This window comes from Danio rerio, chromosome 6 (genome assembly GCF_049306965.1).
Source record: "Danio rerio strain Tuebingen ecotype United States chromosome 6, GRCz12tu, whole genome shotgun sequence".
Taxonomy (NCBI): Eukaryota; Metazoa; Chordata; class Actinopteri; order Cypriniformes; family Danionidae; genus Danio; species Danio rerio.
The window spans coordinates 27,818,895-27,841,161 of NC_133181.1; the positions used below are offsets into that span (position 1 = coordinate 27,818,895).

The following is a 22,267-nucleotide window of genomic DNA, read 5'->3' on the forward strand; positions in this document are numbered from 1 at the left end:
CCATTACATGAATTCAAACTACTTATTTCTCTGGATTAGAACATTCTTCAAAACGTTTCAGATAATCGAAGTACAAAAGTCAGCAATATATATATATATATATATATATATATATATATATATATATATATATATATATATATATATATATATAAATTGCACTGTTTTAGTGTATTTTGAATATTTTAATCAAGAAATTTTACAAATTGTGCCTATATTATCGGTTATTACACATTAAATCATCAGACATGCATAGAGAACATAAATTTTTTTATTGATTTCACATGCACAACAACAAATTGGTAAGCTCAAACATATTTGATTAACAAAACAAACAAACAAAAAACTTTAGTTCTTAATGTTCTTTTCAACTTCAACTGGTCATATTTAACTTTCTTAGATTTTTTTTTAATAAAACAAAATTGCTCAGTCAATAAGGTTGTAAAAAGTGCATTTTTAAAAAGAACATTTTAAGTATTAAAGCATAATATAGTTCTAGAGAAATTGACTTTCCAAGGAGTTAACAAAATCTCTTAGGATTCATTAAACATATGCTGATTCGTGTTTCAAACACACCATTCATTCATTTGATCATTCACTAGTTCATTGTTCCTTCTTCTATGGCCGTTTACAAAACTTCAAATAATATATACCCTTTATTTTATGAATGAAAAAAATCCATCACCAACTGCACTGGAGTGCACTTAATTTGAATTCGCCTTATAAATACTAAGTGTAAATGGTTTTAAAATTGACTTCACTGTTGTTGTTGCATCAAGTGTGAACAGGTTTTAGGCTATCATTTCTAAAACCCAGCTCAAATGGTACCAGTAAACAACGTGTTCAAATCCACTGGTTTATCATGTGACTGTGCAGTATGTATGTTTTGTTACCGGTCAGGGCAGCAGGTTTGGCCACAGTGCTGTACTGGTTGCTGGTGGACATGATGCTTTGGCGGGGACTGTTAGGAGGGGAGGCCACCATTGCTAACTCCTCCATGATCAGGGTGCCCTTTGGGTGATTTTTGGGCAGTTCGCTGAGCCTCTGCTCCAGAGAAAACTTCAGCAAGTCCAGCTTCTGACTAGACTCATTCAAGCGGGCTTGAGCCTGCAAGACAAAGATTGAATGCTTACAAAATTATACAGACAGACAGTGCTCAGCAAATGCAAGTACACCCCAAATAAATCTATCTTTTAAATTGATATTTTTAATAGGAAGCTATACAATATTATATCTGTGCATATACATTAGATTAGTCAGTACTGAAGAAAAATCTGGAGCTTATCCAACAAAACCACTTACGTTAATGTTCAACAAACTAGCACACCCAAATGTATGTTATAGAAAAATATTAAATACAAAATAAAAAAGGGAAATTTTAGTTTTTGTTGAAATTTTGTAGGTTGTAATTTAATTTTTTTTCAATATTTAGCTTGAATTTAACTGTTTATCTTTCAATTTCTAAATATGTTTGGTGATTAAAGTATTATGTTAATCAATATTTCTGTTTAATAAATCGGTTTTGTTTAAATCCACCAAAATACATTGCTTATATTCACAGAGAAATAGATAAAAATATTGATTTTCAAAATGGGGTGTAATCAATTATGCTGAGCACTGCAAATTTGGATACAAATGGATGCAAAACCTCCAAAGAAATGCTTTAAAAGTAAAGGTTTGGAAACTGTAATGGAAAAACACAGTAGTACATATATGTATGGATGTATGCCACAGTTTAACACACTCATCATTAACTTGAGAGCCTCAGAGATCAGGGATTCAAATTTATCTGGTAACAAATGCTGTTATAACAAATTCTTTCTTGGTTTATTTCTAGAACACACTCATGTATGCAATTCGGAATTATTTTTGACTAGTCTAACAACATTTAAAAGCAAAATTAAGATTATTCATTCATTTTATTAATTCATGATATTAACTCATTTATATGTTTAATTAAAAATAAAGCACAGAAATTAATGGTTAACACAACACTTGTATTTTCGATGAAAACAAAACATTACTGTGTTGTGTTTTACATTAAAAAAAAATATATATATATACTATTGAGGTCTTTCTACGTCAAGAGTTCATATTAAATCCAATGTGTTAATAGGTCTTTTTGAATTTACAAGTGAAAATAAAACAAAACAAACAGTTTTCTCTCGGAAGTCACATATCCACTATTCTTATACTCAACATTTATTTCTGTCTTTCTGTATGCCTGTAAACAGTATGATTGTAGCCTATTGTATTTCCAATAAGTTAAGAATGCAAGCATCATTTGAAAATGTACAGCTAAGTACCCCCTCCAAAAATACTACAATACCTATAGATTTTTTTAAATTGTTTTAATTCATATTCTGTGCAGACGCTCTATCCCACAAAATCAACCAAAACTTTTTTTTTTACCTTGTTCTACCAGTTGTGCAATAGGAACAAACCCAAATATGCAGTGATTCAGCAGCTGTCTAATTTACTGCTATCATGTGTTGCCAGCATTTTCACCCTGTATATAGATTTTCTAACCAACAAAAAAAAAAAATGGTTTCTGTCACGTAGGACAGATATTTTTACTGTTGCATCCCAAAACTAAATAATTTAAACACATTTTAATATAAACTGCTGTATAAAAACTGTATTACTCTCACAATTACAAAACAATTACATAAGAAAGAACATTTAAGCATTCTGTGTCATAGCACAATTAATTTGATACACAATGAGAAAAGCTGTAAACATTTGCTGCTTCAGGCAACAAAAGCAATTACAAGCAAACAGTTAAATGAGTAAATGGATTAAACAGCTATACAGGCACGCAAGCATATGCAGAGAACACTATATAAAAACTATGAGGATTTAGACTGACCTCAGAATGAGCTTTCTTCTCTGTCACCTTTCCTGTACCCAGCAGTTTCATCACATTTTTGGCACCATCGGCCACAGCAGACTCTATCCGGTAGTGATGTCGCAGCTCCTCTATCCTCAGGTCCAGAGGGCTGATGATGGGCTTGCTTGTAGTCACTGCCAACATAAGATTTGTGTTTTAACATCAAAATGTTAAACTGCAACTGAGGAGCCATTCACACTAGTGCATTTTTAAACTGTGTTTTATAATAAAAACGCTCCTTGTGCAGACTGTTTTTATGGTGTTTCAGAAAAATGATCTCGGTCTACACTTTACAGGCTAAATCAGTTGTTTGCTTGGTGATTTCAAAAGTCAAATAAATTTTATTACAACTATAAAAATTACCCAATAAATATTATTTGAACCATAACTTACAGAAGAAAAACATTGTCGATTTTAAAAGTAAAAAGCAAAAACATGCAAATGAAAAGCTATCAGCCTTTAAATTATTATTTTTCATAGGATCATTGGGTTTATGTTAGATTAACAATAGCAAAAAACAATAGAATAAGCTGCAGCAGATTGATTTTATAGCAGCAGGTTAAACTTTCTAACATGGTAAATGCCATAAAACTATGGCAATCAAATACATAAAAAATAAATAAAGGCCACAACTGAATACTGAGAATGACCTTTGAGTGGCGGTCTCCAAAATTAAACCTAGAATAGACTTGTGCTGAAAACATTGTGTCCACAAGTCTCTTTAGTTGAGGTTAATATTATATTAAACAAATTAATACATCACTATTTAAATAATGAGGTTGTTAGACCAACACTTCTTTTGTGTTGTCAATATTCTTGTGTTTATATAGACCTATTCTTGTGTGCAATCTTTGTATATTTATAACCACGTCAGAGGAATTTTGGGGGTTGCAAGTCACTGGCATTGTTATTTTAGGGATCGCGGGCTAAAAAGTTTGGGAACCCCTGGCCTAAATCACATGATGCATGACCATTCACTCTCACTGGGCATTCACATAAATTTGACTAAACCTCAAGTGTTTTTTTAACCCAAGTTTCTTTCTTCTGTTAAATACAAAATAAGATATTTTAAAGAAAGATTAAAACCTGTAACCATTGACATCCATAGATAGAAAAACAAATACTATGGTAACAGAATTCCAACATTTCTCAAAATATCTTTTATTGTGTTTAACAGAAAAATGAAACCCATAAAGGTTTGAAGTAAATGAGGACATCATTTTAATTTTTAGGTGAACAATCCCTTTAAATAGATCTATATGAAAAGTGACATTTTCTGGGGAGTCTAATGCGATTCAGGTACAGAAATTGATGATCTAAAATTTAAAACAATACTGCAAAGTCATCTCCATTGTATAAATCATTCAATAAAATCTATATTTATTAAAGTTACGAACTGTACTATTTATTGTCTCTTTATGCTTTAAGCTCTTTTGAAATGCTATACAGTTGAGCCTTAAAAGCACATGCAGATGATAAACTTTCACTCTAAACTGTGCAGTGACTCCACAAATGTCTTGTGTTCTGAACTGCAGTTCCTGGTCAAATATTATCCATACTCCACATTTCAGATGCTGCAATGTGACTGTTGCAGATACACACACAAAAAAAAAAAAAAAAAAAAAAAAAAGAAGAAGAAACTCACTGCACCTTTAAAAACAGTCCAATTGGTGCGTAGACCAAAAAAATTCTCAAATGAATAAAAGGATTAAAGGTCGGAATGTCCGCACATTATCAAACATCAGTGATATAGATGCTGAAACTGTATAGCGTGCAGCACCTTTTTCTTTTTTTTTTTTTGTTTCAGTGTGGAATGGATGATCAACTTTCGGGAAATGATTAAAAATTAAGTTTGCACCCAGATCACAACTTTCAAATGTTCCTGAATTAGTGTAGAAGTAGTCTTAACATGACAAGCAGGTGTTCTTTTTTTCACTTGGTAATCAAATAATACAATACGTATGACAAGTGAAATATTCAATACATAAAGCCAAAAATATATATTACAGATTAGTAATTATATTGTTCAACAGAAAAAAAAAGTGTCTGCAGCAGACTGATCTCACAGCACTTATATTTTATCACTTTCTGTATTCGCTCATTTTAGTTCAATATAGTCCAGTGAATGAGTTTTTATATACAACAATACAGTGCAAAGCATTTAGCTGTAATTAAAGAGAAAATCAGCTAGACCACATACCATCATTGTTCTCGTAGTTTATCTCGCTGGTCTGGCTGGCTTTGAGGATCTGCATTCGAATGAACTCTATCTTTGTCTTGCTGTCCTGAAGCATCTGCTGAGCTGCTGCAAGGAGTTTGCGGTCCTACAAATGAAGATAAACAGAAGGAAAACAACAACAGGGTCAGAGGGTTCAGAAAAAAAGATCTTTATAACAAAGTGTTTTTAAGTGCAAATCCATAGACCATAAACCATCAAACATGTATAAAAAGGGAATATAAACTATATCTAGTCTAAAATTATTCATTAAACAAAAATGTTGTATTCTGAGTAGTCAGTTAATAAGAGCTCCATGCCATTTAACAATTGAAGATATTGTATACATGTAGATAGTCATGAATGAAGATAAAAAATATATCACAAAATTCTGATGCTTTAAAATGTTCAAAAACAAATGTGTTGAATTCTTGAATTCTATGTTGTTGAAGTCTTCTCACAACATAATGACCTAAAATGATAAACACATTTTCAGCATATTAACTTTTTATAATTATTTTGTTCCTGTAGAAAATGATTAGCAAGCAATTGTTCAAAGTACTTGATTCCTGAGAGCCAATAAGATTCATTTTTGATTCACCGAGCTTCTGTTCATCATAAAAAAAATGTCAGTGTATTTCCAGAAGGTTTGGATTAAACCATGTGATTCACACTTTTCATTCATTTATCAATATTGTCAGAGTTTTTGGGTAAAAAGATTTTCAAATGAAAGACAGGAATCTCCAAGTAAGTGATTAAAATGACCTGCTGTGTACTGAAGATGAAAGAAAGTCTTGTGGATTTGCAATGACGTAAAGGTGAGTAAATGACAGTATTTTCAATTTAGGGTAAACTAACCCGATTAATTGTATACATTTTATTTATTTAAAGTTATTAAAGGATGCAAAATTCATGTTCTATGACCACATACTTTTCTTTCCTCCTTGCCGCTGGTTAGAAGTGTGAAGGAATGTTTGCTTGTCATTCAGCATTCAGATCCAGAGAGAGCAGCCCAGGAGTCTCTAAGGACTGAACTTCCTGTAAGCTACCATTAGAGGCTGACGTTACCTTAGAGGCCTTTCCTCCGGATGTCTGAAGCAGCTGGGAACCTGCATGCAGGACTCGACGCTTGAATAAAACAGTCAATTCTTGACTGACCGGACAAAAATGCACTCACATAATTTTGTTTACTTTAAAATGAAATTTCTGTCATTATTTACTCAACCTCATGCCATTCCAAACCCATAAGACAACTCTTTAAAAGATGACCTCCAAGCCCATATATCACTAAAATGTTTTGTGAGCAGACTTATAATGAACAATTTGTTGTCACACAAAAAAAAAAATTAAAATAAAAACAATCAATGGTAACCAATCTTGTCAACATTTTGACAAAGAAAGCTACTATGCAATAACATTTCCGTATCTATTAAGTGTCAGTGTCAGAGTTCACTGACTTAAAAAAACGATTTACTATGGATTGAATGACCATTACCTGTTAAAACAAACAGTACAACAAGTGTATCACATCTCATAATTGCACAATCAGTGTTTGAACCACAGAAAAAAGTCAATAAAATTTAAACTTTACATTTATCACAGAAAAGCCATATATAACTAATTAGTTAACAACAATAAAGGCCCATTTGCTGAACCTATTTTATATTTATTACATTTTTACTTTTTTGATATTGGCCTCTCATTTATTGAACCACTAATTAAGATAAACACCATTCTGTATATTTTAAAATGCACAGAATCAGAACAGATGCTCAAAATTATGACACCTCCAAAACTCCACTAATTTCGGCTTTAATTCACATATAAATCTTGATCAGTAAACATAGATAATTTAACCAAATTAGCTTAACACATGAAATCAACATCAAGCAAACATGTTTGAGCTTCTGTGACCATATTCAATGGTTATGTCACTAGTTTAATTGTCTTCTAAAGTAATCACATCTTCAGAAAACAGATTTACCTTTTGACCTCTTTGAGTGTTTGAAACATCAGTTTTTAAGAAATACAGAGTTTAAAAAGTAGGTATTAATTCAATCTTATTAAAAAAGTTTATTTTAAGTTTTAAAGCTTAACAGTTCTGAGTTTAAAATGTATCAACAAACCATCCAGTCACATTTGAATGCTAAAAAAGTAGAGTAACTCAAAGTAGTTAGCAAAATCTTAGTAAAAAAGGCAGAAATCTCAACTCTCTGACTATGTGGGCGTGTCCGCTGGCTAGAATCGCTGAAACCACGTCCACTGTCTCAACTGACAAATACCACTACTAATAACAATAGGTTAATACATGCTTAATAAATTAGCTTATACAGCCACACATGTTTGAATGCACTCAAATAGACAATACCAGTCAGTCAGCTTGGATACGATTTCATTTTACACTGTGGTGCTCATAACGGAGCTCTGTGGAATGTAAGATTGCAAGTGTAATGTAAATGGTGATATAGACAAGGATCAGATTTTACAGATTTTAAGGAGTCCTTTATTCTGATTCAACATCAATACAATAAAATAAACAAATAGCACGATTTTGGCTGCTTAGCCAGCTATGGAGTGCCCTAGTTGTGTGCGTCACATTTCAGAACGGTTGTCAATCCGTGCTGAGAACAATTTGTTCATGCAGCAACATTCAGGCTTGGGCCTATGTGAGCAAACAACATGAACCATACCTGACTGATCTTAGAAATGTTTGGCACGATAGTGGAAAAGAGGCTAGTGTTTGGGGCAGGGCCATTTTATATTGTTACCATCTTAGCTCCGCAAAACCAGTTAACAATTTAACTGCAAAATTCAGTACAACATACTTCAAAGTATTTGTAACATATTTCAGCAACAGATTTCAACACTTTTATAATGATTTCAAACACATTTATAATGTGTTTAGAAACATTTCTCAAAATTATGTAAATGATGACAATTTACATCTTGGTGTACAACTAACACTTTAAACAATGGTATCATTTTAAGATCAGAGAATTAAAAAGTAGATTATTTTTGTTGTCTACCATTCTATTTGGTGTCACAAGTTGCACAAAACCCTACAAATAAGAGCTTTAAAATTCTTGAACAGAAGAATCACGCGCCAAAAGAATCGCAGACGTATAACTTCATAAGAATGAGCCAAATGAAGTCATGTGTCTCGATGCTGACTATGTTTTTATGACAGCTTTTTGGAGAACACTAAACTGCTCATACATCTGGAAACAAGTCAGACTGCCTTGTTCTGTCTCCCTGTGTTTATCACTCCATATATTTCCCCCCAAACAACCATGCTGATTTAACAGAACTCCTTTGTCAGTCCAAGATGCTAATTTTAGCCGCGGAGCCTCTTTAATTAACTGAGTCGCTCTTGATAAAAGGGAGGAAAGGAGGGTCAGACGCTCAAGACCAAAGTCAAGCCAAACCAAGAGAGAGATTCTGCTGATACTACATGTATCGAGACACAGTACATGTAGAGTAAACCAGAACTGAAGAATGATTTCCTGAGGGTAGAGAAACATAACTGAACTGTTCTATTCCAGTTCTCCCTAATGTCAGCTACACCCAAGGGGGTTACAACCATGACATTGGCATATGTGTACAAATGAGTCTGGTCTGAGTTCCTTTACCACTTTTGGGAAAGGAAAGAAGATTTCACCTAATTTTAGAGGACATGTTTGACAACATCTGTTTTCATTTCTGAGGATGAATCTTCTCCCACAAGATCTTTAAGGGATCAAACGGCTTATCTTCTTTGGGAGTTTAGGGTATTTTGTGTTATTCAAAGCTGAAGTGTATTTGTAAAACTGTTTTTTCCTGTGCCAGCGTAACATGTAGAGGTTACATGTTTAACACTTAAAGGCTGATTTCATTTAGATGAAGGAAAAAGTAAACACTGTGGCTACATCAAAACATTTTAAACAGCCCATATGAAACATAAGAGTGAGTTTGGGACACATATGGTCTGCCTGTTTAAAAAAATAAAAAACTTTAACCAAATAATTGTGAGAAAAATAAATAAATAAAGGCGGCAAAATAAATTTAAAACCGAGATAAAAAATAAACAAAATGACAAACAAGCTTAATTAAAAACAAAATGATAAAATAAATCTTGAAAATCAAAATAGATAAATAAAACATTTTAATCAACAAAAAAAAGAAAAAAAAAGACAGAAACGTTTAAATTTAACTCAATAACAAAGAAACAAACAAAACAAATAAAAAAAACAACAAAATAAAAAACAAAAATAAAACCGATGAAAACCTAAACAAACAAAAATTAAGACATAAGACAAGGACAAAAATTGAACATAAAAGCTGAACAGAAAAACAAACAGTTAAACTAAAAAGAAAAAAGAAAAAAAACTAAAGGAAAGGAAAAAGCACATTCTTTCCAGACAATCTATATCCATGTAAATGACTGCTCTTATCTCCAGCAAACATATTAGTCTACAAAACCAACACACCACTGTTCCACTAAAGACTGGTTATTACCTTGGAAGAGCCATTGGAATACATCTGTATCATATTTTCCGCTCCTTGTTTGACTTTGAGCTCAATGTCGGCCTGTTTCTTCAGAGCGGCCAGACGATTGCTGTTGGTGGACATCCGGGTTTCACTCTTGGGGGTGTCTGGAGTTAGTGGGTACTCTGATGTTAAACAAACACAAAATCAACATCAAAAAGTTAATAAAACAGTAAAACAAGAATAAATAAAACATTTTTGGAATGCTGGAGGAAATGTATACAAGACTGGCTCAAGAAAACCACATTGTTCCTTTAGGGCAGCAAATGCTAAATGTAGGACAGCTAGAATGACCATCTGAATTATATGAAGAGCAGTGGTGAGACCAGATTTATTAACACAAGCTGTCTTTTTGGCATTAAAACAGTTTTGTCAGATTAATGTGTAGTTCTTATTATAAACAATAAGGTCTTGGTTTGTAATGTAGAAATAAAACTGACACCTCAGACTAAAACTCTGAGAATAAAATCAGCCATAAAAAAAACTCACACAAAGTTCATTGTGTACATGACTCACAGTGATTGTCTAGCCTATGATTAAATAAAAAGTTTTTCTTTGGAGTTATTGCTTAAGGTATATTATATAACATAAAGAACATTTAACCTCCGAGCCAAAAGCACAATTTGTTAAGACATGTATCCAAATATTATGAAGGAGATTTTGATCTAACTTTAGCATTTGATGAGTTGTGAAATAAACACAATTGACAATGATAATGACACTCAGAGAAGGACTTGTGCAGGCAAGAAAAATGCTAATGTTCTCTCAAGTGACAGTGTGCCAGCTTCTCAAAGACGTTCTGTGAGAACAACTAGGCCATCATGGAAAGGCTTGCACAAGATTGAGCAAACACAACTCTTGAGGAGAAAAACTGAAAGAAGGGGGCAAAACTGGATTCTCTGTTTTTACCTTAACTTGCCCCACTGAAATGATCAAATTCAAAATCACATCTAAAATTAGGTGAAGTTTAAAATACTTAAAAAAAAATTTAACAAATTAAAAATTGTTATTTTGTCACTGTGCAACACTCTCACAAACACACAAACAAGCATAGTATACACTTCAGCTTTGTTTTATGAATAGCTGAGGTTCAGAATGATGAGATCATCTACTCAAGTTCTGACAAGAAAACTGAACCACAAATTACACACCTGTGAAGGTAAGGTGGAAGCCCTGTTTCTGACAGCTCGGTCATGACATATAGAAGCCTAAACATTAATTTGAATGCAAACAAAACGTTAAATGTTAATGAATAAATATATTCACTTGTACACATTCAGTGCCACTAGCATAAAACTCAACAAGATATGCATCAATAAATGCATTATTTTAATGGCCATACCAAGAACCACATCATTAGATGAGATGTGTCCATTTCTTGATATCAATCAAGAAGTTATATAAAAGTACTGGGGAGGGAACAATAACTATTTTTTTGTAACAAATAGTTTTAAAATCAATTATGCCACTCATTATACATTTCTGTGGGGAGTTTGCATATTCTCTTTGCTTGGGTTTCCTCTAGGGGCTCCGGTTTCCCCCACACTCCAAAGACATGCACTATAACTGAATTGAGTAACCAGCGACCTTTTTGCTGTGAGGCGACAGCCCAATCCTACTTTCAAAGAACATTGGACATTTTATTCTTAATATGTAGACATTAGAATTTGAAGGTGAAAAATATCATAAACAAATAAATAATTTAACAATTTAAATGAACATTTATTAAAGTAATTTAAACTTCTGCCCTGTCTGGGGCAGGATCTTTCTGTGTGTTAAATGGTTGCAAAACTTTTTTTTTTTTTTTTGTCAGAACACATGACTATTTAAAGTGCCCCATTATAGATTTTTGAAAATAACTTAATGCAATATGTAACAGCTTGAAGTGACAGCATTCAGTTTTAGATCTAAAAGTGCAAAGTGTATAAAGTTCTTGGCTTTTTAAAAGAAAGAGTGGACTAGTTGTTGAGTTGTTAATATGAATTGCCATCCAACTAGATCTTTACCAGATTTACTGTGACTCAAATCTTGTGTGCGCAGATCCTGGAAAACTTACTTACTTCAAACACTATAGCAGAAAACAAGGAATGGGATTCGAGTATGACCTTATTTATGACAAAAGATACACTGAGAGAAAATTATTTTATTGCCTAAAGTTCATTCATTTCCTTTGGTTTAGTCCCTTTATTCATCAGGGGTCGCCACAGCAGCGGATGCCCTTCCAGCTGCAACCCAGTACTGGGAAACATCCATACATACTCATATACTACGGCCAAATTAGTTTACTCAATTCACCTATAGTGCATGTCTTAGGACTGTGGGGGAAACCGGAGCATCGAGGAAACCCAAGCAAACACGGAGAGAAGATGTAAACTCCACACAGAAATGCCAACTGACACAGCTCGGATTCAAACCGGTGACCTTCCTGCTGTTAGGTCACAGTGCTGATCACTAAGCCACCGAGCCACCCACTGCCTAAAGGTGAGGCTGTAAAATATAGTATGCAAAAATACATGTTTGTGCTTGCTTCGTGCTGCTTGTAGGTCTCTGGTTGACCTGTTACAGCAGCTTTCACACTGGACACACAAAGAGATGTGATATGATTTCAATGGCTTGGGCGTGTCAACCAAAGCTCTCAAGAAAGAGAACAAACCTATAACCAGTTTGCACTAAAAATAGTTCAACTGCCACTGTCGATTAATACCGAAATATTATCTAAGTTATTACTTAGAGTTAGAGGTGCAGAAGGTGATTGTCTTCGGAAGCATTTTTTTAATTTTTTATGGTTGAAAGTCTCTTCACAGTCTAATAGTAACGATATAAGTAAATTATCTAAATGTATTTATATGTATTTTTATAGTTTGTGTAGGGCATAAAACAAAAAAAAAAAATCATCCAATTAAATAGAGTTAGGCCGACATCTCTCATAATTCCGATAAGTAGCCCAAACTGTCTGTCAGCAACAATGCAGATCTGAACAACTGCGCAGCCGTTTGTACGCAGCTCCGCCATCCGATGTTTGTGCTGCGCGTTCACAAGAGAGGGAGAAAGCGCGCGCGCGATCAGTAAAAACCTGCTGAATCAAAACTTTTTAAAAACCTGAATCAATATTGCCTTTGCACACTGGAGAAAAGATGACACCATGGCTGAAGGATTTCTCTTAGACAGGTAATGTTCTGTTTTAAAACTGTTTTAGCTTTACGCATTGCTGATGTAACGTTAGATGTTGTTGTTGTCACAAATGGGTTATATCTTCACAGAAGTGTTGTTTAGCCACTAAAATCTTCCAATGAAAGATAGATAAGACTATTTTCAGTTTCATAAGAGACCTTTTACAGCATCGATGATGTAGATTTTAATTAGTTTAAAAGCAAAACACAAGTAAATACCGCTATTCCGCCTAGTCTCTCCCTATATTGTTTACCATGCAACTCTAAATATTTGCTCTGAAATAGCATGTCAGTTTGGATTAGTGATGAGTCTAATTCCTGCACGCCACCGGACAAGCACTAGTCGCTTTTAACATGAGAGAGGGTTTTTTGCTGTGCTCGTATTTCAGGAGGCGTGGCTCTAGACGACACAGGAGGGACTGCGATTCAAAGATTTATGCTAAGCTGTTAGCATTGTGGAAGATCACCTACTGCACCTTTAAGAAGTAACGGAGAACAAACCATACAGGAGTCAGTGAGAATACAATATATATACATATAAAATGTATACTATACATATATAGACTACAGCAAACATAATCAGTACTGATGATTGCAGAGCTGTCTTATTAAACACTAACCAAGGACAATAAATCATTACCAGCCATCACTCCATGATTAGCTAGATTACACAGTTATACTTTGACTATAAAACAAGTTTGTTATAAAAAAAAGGTTTATATTAGGGCTGCCTGATATTGGAAAAATCTGACATTTTGATAATGAAACATCACGATACATCACAAGAAAACCATCCACAATATATCATATTTGTAAATTAAGAGGGAAAAATGCATCAAAGACCTAATGGGCCTGTATGATTATTATTTTTAAAAAGCAGTTTTATTTTATTTTAGCAGTCAGCCTCAAGAGTCATATATCATTCTAAACAGGAGAACCTAAAGCTTCAATCGGTATCATTCAAAAGTCCAATCTAAAATATTGTTTAGTCTAAAAACACATGAACAGACAGATAAGTTTTCAGAATTTGAAAAAAAAAGATAAAAAAGTAGCATTTTATAGTTATTACAAACAAAACCTCATGAAGTTTGCCTTTATTTATTTCTTAATACTTGCAACATTGATGAATGTTTGATCCACCATAACGATAAGTGCCACCTTATTCATATCAGACTATTTTGTCCTCCCCCTATTGAATAATCAAATGTAATGTAAAATGTAAACACTGTACATTCTTCAATGCTGATAAGATGCTGCAATGTGGTTATTGCGAATGCACACATTGCCATGTTAATGCTGAAACAATATATTGAGCAGCCCTAGCAATCTGATCATTTGTTTAGATTTTAATTTATTTTCACTTCACCTTGTGAATAAATGAACACAATTAACATTTCAACAGAGAAGACAATGCTCTTCAACACTGACATGTTAGGAATTGCCATTTGTGTAAAAAAGAAAAAAAAGATGGAAAGGATTACAATGCCTTCATGTAGAGATTTTGTACACTGACTTTGACTTTTTAAAGTCTAAAGAAAAAAGAAAAGAAAACATGTGCAAATTATATTTACAATGATTTGTGTTGTTTTTTAGAAAGTACTTAGGTTTTACATATCAGACCAAAATAGTGTGACAGTGGATATTAAATCACTTAAGTTTGCCCGATTCAGCATGTAGAACAAAAACTGAAGTGACAACACAGAGCAAATGACACAAGTCAAGAAGCATCACAAAAACTGGATGTCAACTAAATGAAAAAGACTTCACTTAGAAAATCAGACAACAATCACATGAATTAATCTCTTTCTTTTTATGTAAATGGGTTCAAGCATACAAAACTATTTCACATGTTATCACACATCCCTAGCAGCAAGTACTGTGAAAATTGTATGTAAATGTTTATAATCTGTATGTGTGTAGCACTAGATCCGGTTTCACTTTGTGAAATGTCAATCCATACTACTACAGCCTACAAGAATGTCCTGGGCTTTAAAAATATATAAACACATTTGATTTTGGACCAAGCGATTTACAATTAAACTCCAGTCAAAACTGAATACATTTGTAATAATAACTTTGCATGATTTAAACTAAGAATTTGATGTAAAGATAATTGATCTAGGCCAGGGATGGGCAAACTTGATCCTTGAGGGCCTGTGTCCCTGCAAAGTTTTACACTAGTCAAACACACCTGAACATGCTAATCAGTGTATTTAAGATCACAAGAAATCTATAAGCAGGTGTGTTTGATTAGGGTTGGAGCTAAACTGTGCAGTACACCGGCCCTCCAGGACCAAGTTTGCCCACCCCTGATCTAGGCTGTGCATTGAGAAATGAATCACTGCTGATAGACATCAGAGAACAGCAATGCCAAGGGTTCAATAATACTAATAATGATAATAACAATAAAATAAGCAAACAGACAAGAAATTAACGTAACGACTTTTACTGAAAAAAAAATGGTATAGTTTCATTTATAGAATTGGTTATTTTTATGTGAACTTGTATTTAAGATTGAACAAAAAATCCAGCAATGTTGATGGGAATTGCTAATCTAATTATACTGAGATTTAGGATATTCAAAATAACCTTATCTAGAACAGTGACTTCTATTTGTAAACACAGAAAAACTTCCTGAAGTTTGGTGAGTGAATCATTGGATTATGAATAAAGCAAACCAACTGGCCCAGAGACATTCTTTGCATTTCATCAACATGCAAGCAAACTTACTGCAATCTACTAATTACAATTTAAATGATCTGGAAAGAAAGAAAGAAAGAAAGAAAGAAAGAAAGAAAGAAAGAAAGAAAGAAAGAAAGAAAGAAAGAAAGAAAGAAAGAAAGAAAGAAGGGTTCCATAAAACTAAATGTTGTCCCTATCCCAACACAAATTAAGTTAACTTAACAAATCCAAGTGGATTGAACATAAAACAATGTTGTCCAAAATAATCACAAGAGTTCTGTTGTTTCAACTCATTTTAAAAAAAGAGAAAAAAAGATAAAAAGAAAGAAAGAGGAAAAGAAAGAAAGAGAGAAAAAGAAGAATACAATTCAGTGATTTTTTTATTAAGTGTTTGTGAATCCAGGAAAGGCCTCAGATTTGTCATGGGTGTCCCACTACTAATGCCAGGAAAGACACACTTCCTGTCCTAATTCTCCTCTAATCCCTCCATCACCCTCCCCCTCTTGAAGATGACCAGGTTGCTTTTGTATGAGCAATAAAAACACACATCCAAACGCACCACACTGGAAACACACCTTGAATCCTCTGAGGCCAAATACAAGCTTGTTTGCGCCTTTCACTTGTTTGTTTGTTCATTTAGTTTAATAGGAAAACATACTAAAACAGGAATTTCACAGTTTGAATAGTTTGCAGTAACATGCTAATGACAATGCTAAATTAATAAGGTAAATTGTGAATCATGTATGGTCTGATATTCTTTTGACTTGAAATTGATGTGAAATTGTAATAATTCCGATGACCTCTCAAATGACGATAACCATCATTCATCACAATTATGATGCAAAGCTAAATTATTGTGATTTTGAATACCCATTATTTAGTTACTGAAACAACTAAAATGATGTTTTTGTTGACTAAAACTATGATTCATAGACTTTGTCACTCAAAACTTGACTAAAAAACAGAATGTCCTGACTAAACATTATAAAAAATAACATTTAAATCTGATTCAGATCAAAGGCCAGATCAACTAACAGATTGGGTCAATGTAAAACTACAGTCAACATTTATTAAAGACCTGCAGAGAAAAGTTAAAAATGAAAAGATGTTGAACTTTTTTCTGAAGAAGATGTTTTTACATACTTGTAGAAGTTTCCCTTTCCATGGCAAAATGTATGTAATAATGCAATGTGTTTTACTTAAGTAAAATATCAAGCATCATATTACCTGTGGTAAACACTTATCAACCAACGTTTGACTAAACCATTATCTCATCATTAAAAAAATAAAACATTAAAAGAATAGTTCACCCAAAATTGTTCCAAACATTTATAAATTTCTTTCTTCAGTTAATCACAAACCAATTTATTCTGAAAAAAACATTGGTAAAAAAGCAGTCACTGAAACTATAGGCCTGTCACAATAATCAATATCTTGACTTATGCAATGGTTGGACATAAATATTTGTTGAGCATAACAATAAAGCCATTTTACAATGATATTTACATTCTACCTCACAGATGACAAAGTTTAAACTTGAGCATTGACTTAATAGAACATTGTGTATAATAGGATATTTACATTTTTAACATTAAATTATAGGATATAAATAATCTTAAGAATGATAAATATTTTAAAATGTTTAAAGCTATTTAAAGTATTTTTGGCTATTATTATGCTGTTATAGAATCATTATATAATCAGTTGCATAAAATGATCACAAAATGACAATAATATAGATTATGCAACAATTTCTGTGACAATATATCACATTAAAAAAAGTATGGAAGGCAAAGGCCGTTTTTGTGTTTTGTTTGTTTGTTCAACATTCTTATGTATATTTTCCTTTGTGTTCACCAAAAAAAGAAACAAACAGGATTGGAACAAGCAGAAGATGAGTAACTTTTTTTTTTTATTCTTTTAAGAATAATAAAAAATGATCTTAAGAATATTACAATCTTTTAAAATTTACTTAAAGAATATAATTTTTTTTGTGTGCATTAATTAATCACAAAAATGAACAAACTCACATTACAGCGCAAAAGCAGTGTCTGAGATTTAAAAAGTAGTGTTGGGAATTAAAGTATGTCATTTTACCAACCACAACGTCACAGAAAAAAAGTTTCTAAAATAGAATATCCAACGCAATCTTACGGCAATTCATAACTTTTTGTTTCAGTGGCTAATTTGTATGAATTCGTACGATCTAATTCATACAATTTATTCCGATTTGCTCATACCTCAATGATTGTTGAGGTTAGGGGCTGGTTAGGGGTGAGGTTATGTGCCACGCCTCCTTTTTAAAATCGTACATTTTCGTACGACTGAACTCGTACGAATTCGTACAAATTAGCCACTAAACTGACAAAACTAAAAATACTTATGTTTCCTCGTAAGATCACGCTGGAATATCCAGTTGATCATAATGCAGTTGACATCAATTACAATGAAGATTTTAAATAATTTTAAATTAATTTTAAATAACAATTTTGGGTGTCATCTGGATCTCCCAACATTTAGATGGGCTTTAAGTCAATGGCCAATTTAAAGCCTTGTGATTTTTTTGTTTCGTTCAAAAAATCCTTAAATTGCGTGAACTGTGGTCTTTTAGAGCTGCTAGTCAGGGCATTTCTGAATCAACAACAGCACGCATTTCACACAGGACATAAAGAGCAGTGTAAGATGCTAGTCACACACAACATGTCTTTGCATATATGCAAGATGGAGCACTCAAGAATGTGTTTGCTTTTTTTTTTTTTTTTTTAAAGGGTTCACCATGTTGCCATCAAATAAAGTAGTAGTCATGCAAAATTGCTAATGTAAACAAAAGCCAATGTTTGTTCTACATCGGAGTTCTTCTAATTAGTTCACTGCTTTGGAACTGACATTGATAAATGCTACGATGTAAAAGATGAAATCATTTTAGCACTAGAATTACAAAGGCAATTTTTACAATTGAACAACTGTTGAAATAAAATGTGCTATAATTCCCTGACTTTAACTAAATATGTGTATATAACATTCTAACAATTCCAAACTGAGTTCTGATTATTTATCTACCTAGAACTACCACAATGATTAAAATAACCGCTTGCATTTTAGTGTCTCCTACTTTTCCCCTGTGACTTTAAATATGCGTCTCTGTTGCCGAGCAACTTCCTGATAACAAAAACTTTCTGTTAGCAAAAACATAACTTTACTTCAGACAAGTCTTTCAAAACAGCATATTCAGTGCTGCAAAAAAGCCTCCTCCCCTGCTTGTGAAATGAAAAGGAAAGTGAGGCATCAACATTTGTAGGTGGTGTAATGTAGACCAACTATACATTCATAGGCTATATTACCAAAAATATTGTATTTTATGGTGATGACTACAGCAAATATGATAGCTTAGTTTTAATATGTAAATAGATATTTACTGAAGTTTATTACTGCTGTCAGTTTAAAAAAAAGAAGATACACTGTAATATATGTCATACCAGACAATGCCACGAGCTTAGCATGACACATGTGAGACTTCATCCATGTACGTCATACTGTTGCTTTGCATCAATTTATGATAAACTAGGGGGTCGAATTAGATTATTGCAGTGTTATCAATAAAACAATTACCAAATAAAAAACCCATGCTAGTAAACAAACGTTCTTTCTTCTAATATTAGCTGGTGGTTCAAGTAAGTAACAGTTTCAAAATGTAAATGTGAGCCACTTGTGTAAGCACAAATACTGTACAAAACCTTCTATTTTTGATAATCCTTTAAACCCCTGGCAAATCATTATCATTGTTCTTTGTTGTGGTGATTTGTTTTTTTTCAGCAATATATTACAGGGTAGAGTAATACCCTTGGATAACTGTTGTTTTGGATACAAAGCCCTTGGTTGTACAACCACAGCAGAGCAAAAAAAGGGCTGTGGTGGTAAAGTACCAAGGTCTTTGTCAGGTTGAAGTAGTAATAACATGGTACTCTTCAGTGCAAACTGCAAACCATATACAGGTGTTACTTACATGGTATGCTGAAGTACCATCCAAAAACATGATATTATTATTATTTACTTCAGCCATTTTTTATTTTCAAAAGACTATTTTTGAATTTGGTCCACACCACAATATTTATGATTTACAAACTTCAGACAAACATAACTTAATACTGAAAGATTCAATACAGCTTCAACCACTTGTTTGTCATTTAGGAAAACTTTTCTGATGTTGCAATTACATGATTGAGCAAAAGCTTTTTTTATTATTATTTTTTTATTGTCGTTTAATTATTCCAGTGTGTGTAAAAGTAAATTAATAAATATTATTATAAAGTTTGTGCATGTATTCACTCTCAGATCATTTACGATGTAGATTATTATTTTTTTAGTGGATCATTAAACAGTCATTTTACCTGAAACCATGTTTCTTATTCTTAGAATGTAAATCAATGTGTTTTTGTGTCAAAAAACATATACACGTAAAACAAATTGTTACCCGTGGATCCTGGCAATAAATTGAGGTCTTATGAAGAAAAACTCTGAATTACATCAAACATTTAGACAAAAATATTTTCCTTCCTCCATTGTCACAGCTTCAGCAAGTGTGTCAAAAAAGATTATGCTCATGCTAGCCTGAAAGGAGATCATTTTACATTTCTTGCATTTTCTTTTATTATTTGAGCGCTGCCAGCTGCAGATTTGCATAATATGAATAAATAAATAATAAAATAAATACAAATAAATCCTAATAATAAAATAAATATAATGATAATGATAATAATAATAATAATTATTATTATTATATATATTTATTTATTTATTTAGATGGTGATATTTATTATTATCTCTATACAAGTGATATAGATTTTGATGGAGGAATAAAACCAGCCATACCTTCAACCTCCTCAGGGTCCTTCACCACTATGTGTGCGTTCAGTTCCTGAAGCTCCTGGTGCAGCTCCTCCACCTTCTTGTTGGACTTTTTCAGCATGTTGTCCACATACGCCAGACTCTTCTTATCAGTAGTGACCTTCCTCAGGTTCTCGGCTCCTTCTTTGATCTTCAGCTCTTTGCGGATCTCTCGCTTTATCTGATCCTTGATTTCATCCAGGTTTTTTTGGACCATCGTGTCTGAGAAGTCCAAGTTCTGGTCGAAATCCAGCCGTCCCGAAACCATCGGACCCCGAGCATCATTCTGAGCAGTGCGAGAGACAAAAAGATAGCAGAAATGTTTACAATTATCCGAGGCATTCAATGACATGCAATGCATCCTGGAATGCAGCAACATTCTCAAGACGCAACGCAATGGCAAATTCTCAGAGTAATAAGTGGTTTGCATTCTGTGAGTAATATCTTTCGATGCTGAAGAATGATGGGAATTCACTTTCGCATACACAGTGGTGGTGCATACAATGAGCTGGTTCAGGTTGTTATGCAACAGAATAAAGCACTAGTTAATCAGCTTGAGGAGGCCCAGACATCTCACAAGAACAATGCAACACCTTTACAAGCACAAGGTCAATAACAAACAGTGAACGCAGACACACACACCACACACACACCACAGAGTTAAAAGTCTGTAAAAACTTTTAGAAATTTACTCAATTATTTTTATTTTTTTATTTTTACATTTTATGGCTCTAAAAATGTCATTAGGTGAAGCCACCAGAAATAAGAATGAATGGTATTATTTAACATTTCTTCATTGTGTTGAACACTAAAGAATATACTATATTTGGCAGAACGTTCTTGGCAAACTATACCTTTAAATACGTCACACTGAAGAAGAAAACAGTAAATGCTGTCTCCAATCATTTCCAGCAGACAAAAAAAAAATGTTTTTTCTTTGTAAATTTTATTTCTTTGGTTTTGACTGTAATTCTTTAAAAATGTTAAATGTACTAGAATAAATGCTGAAATATTTAATGTGAATGTGTTTTAAACATATTTACTGAAAAAAAAGAGGAGACTTAATAGATAAATGCTTAGCCATGCTGATATTATTACTATCACTGTTACCAATGTGTTGCATTTAAAATGCTAATGTGCTAGCTAGCTAATATGCCTGTAACAATAATCAATATGTTGACCTATCGCATAACACAAGGACATGACCTCAATCATTTTTGCCAATACAACATACATCCCCCATACATAAAAACCAATTCTAGCAACATTTTAAGTGATGGGCAACATCTCTATCTTAATTGGAGGTGTCAGTAAAGTTTAAAAAAACACTACAGTATTTACTATAAATTACTTTAGTATATTTTCATGTTGGTATCTGACATCTGAAAGTAGATCTGGTAGTAGATAATCACAGCCTCTGTTAATTTTTACCTTGGTCTTTTTTTAACATTTATTATTATTTATTTAGGATATACGTTTTCACATTCTGATTCCAATGCCTAATTAATAAATTGTTAAATGGCTATAATTAAATTAAAAATACTTAAGAATAAAATAGTAGTGTTCTTTGGAAAGGTACACTTGCATTGTAAATGTATTGTCATTCTGGCTGTATATGATGAGTGGCACAAAATTGTCTTAAAATGACAATAATATCATTAATTGCAATATATTTTGGTGAAATATGTCATACAACAACAACAAAAAAAAAAAAACAGATATCTTGACAGGCCTACTACAGCTAATGCAAAATAATAATTCAGATATGTGACAGAAATATATAAATGAGCAATATCACACGAGTAGCAGTGCGGTATGGCTGTATATATACAGCCATATCGCACTGCTACGAGTGTGATATTGCATTTATACAACAGTTTGACAGCATAATTGTGTATATAA

The 22,267-nt window shown here is 32.8% G+C and overlaps 2 protein-coding genes across 3 annotated transcripts in view; one reads left to right on the plus strand and one right to left on the minus strand.

Annotated features, from left to right (window-relative positions):
- Positions 1–22,267, plus strand: part of kyat3.2 (kynurenine aminotransferase 3, tandem duplicate 2) — an 808,856-nt gene that overhangs the window by 82,930 nt on the left and 703,659 nt on the right. The window lies entirely within an intron of this gene.
- Positions 1–22,267, minus strand: part of pkn2b (protein kinase N2b) — a 67,824-nt gene that overhangs the window by 23,515 nt on the left and 22,042 nt on the right. The window contains 5 exon segments of one of the 2 annotated variants that reach the window (NM_001290179.1): positions 894–1,107; positions 2,870–3,024; positions 5,091–5,214; positions 9,600–9,754; positions 20,351–20,651. In NM_001290179.1, the coding sequence (NP_001277108.1) occupies positions 894–1,107; positions 2,870–3,024; positions 5,091–5,214; positions 9,600–9,754; positions 20,351–20,651 (949 nt within the window). 2 annotated transcript variants of the gene reach the window in all.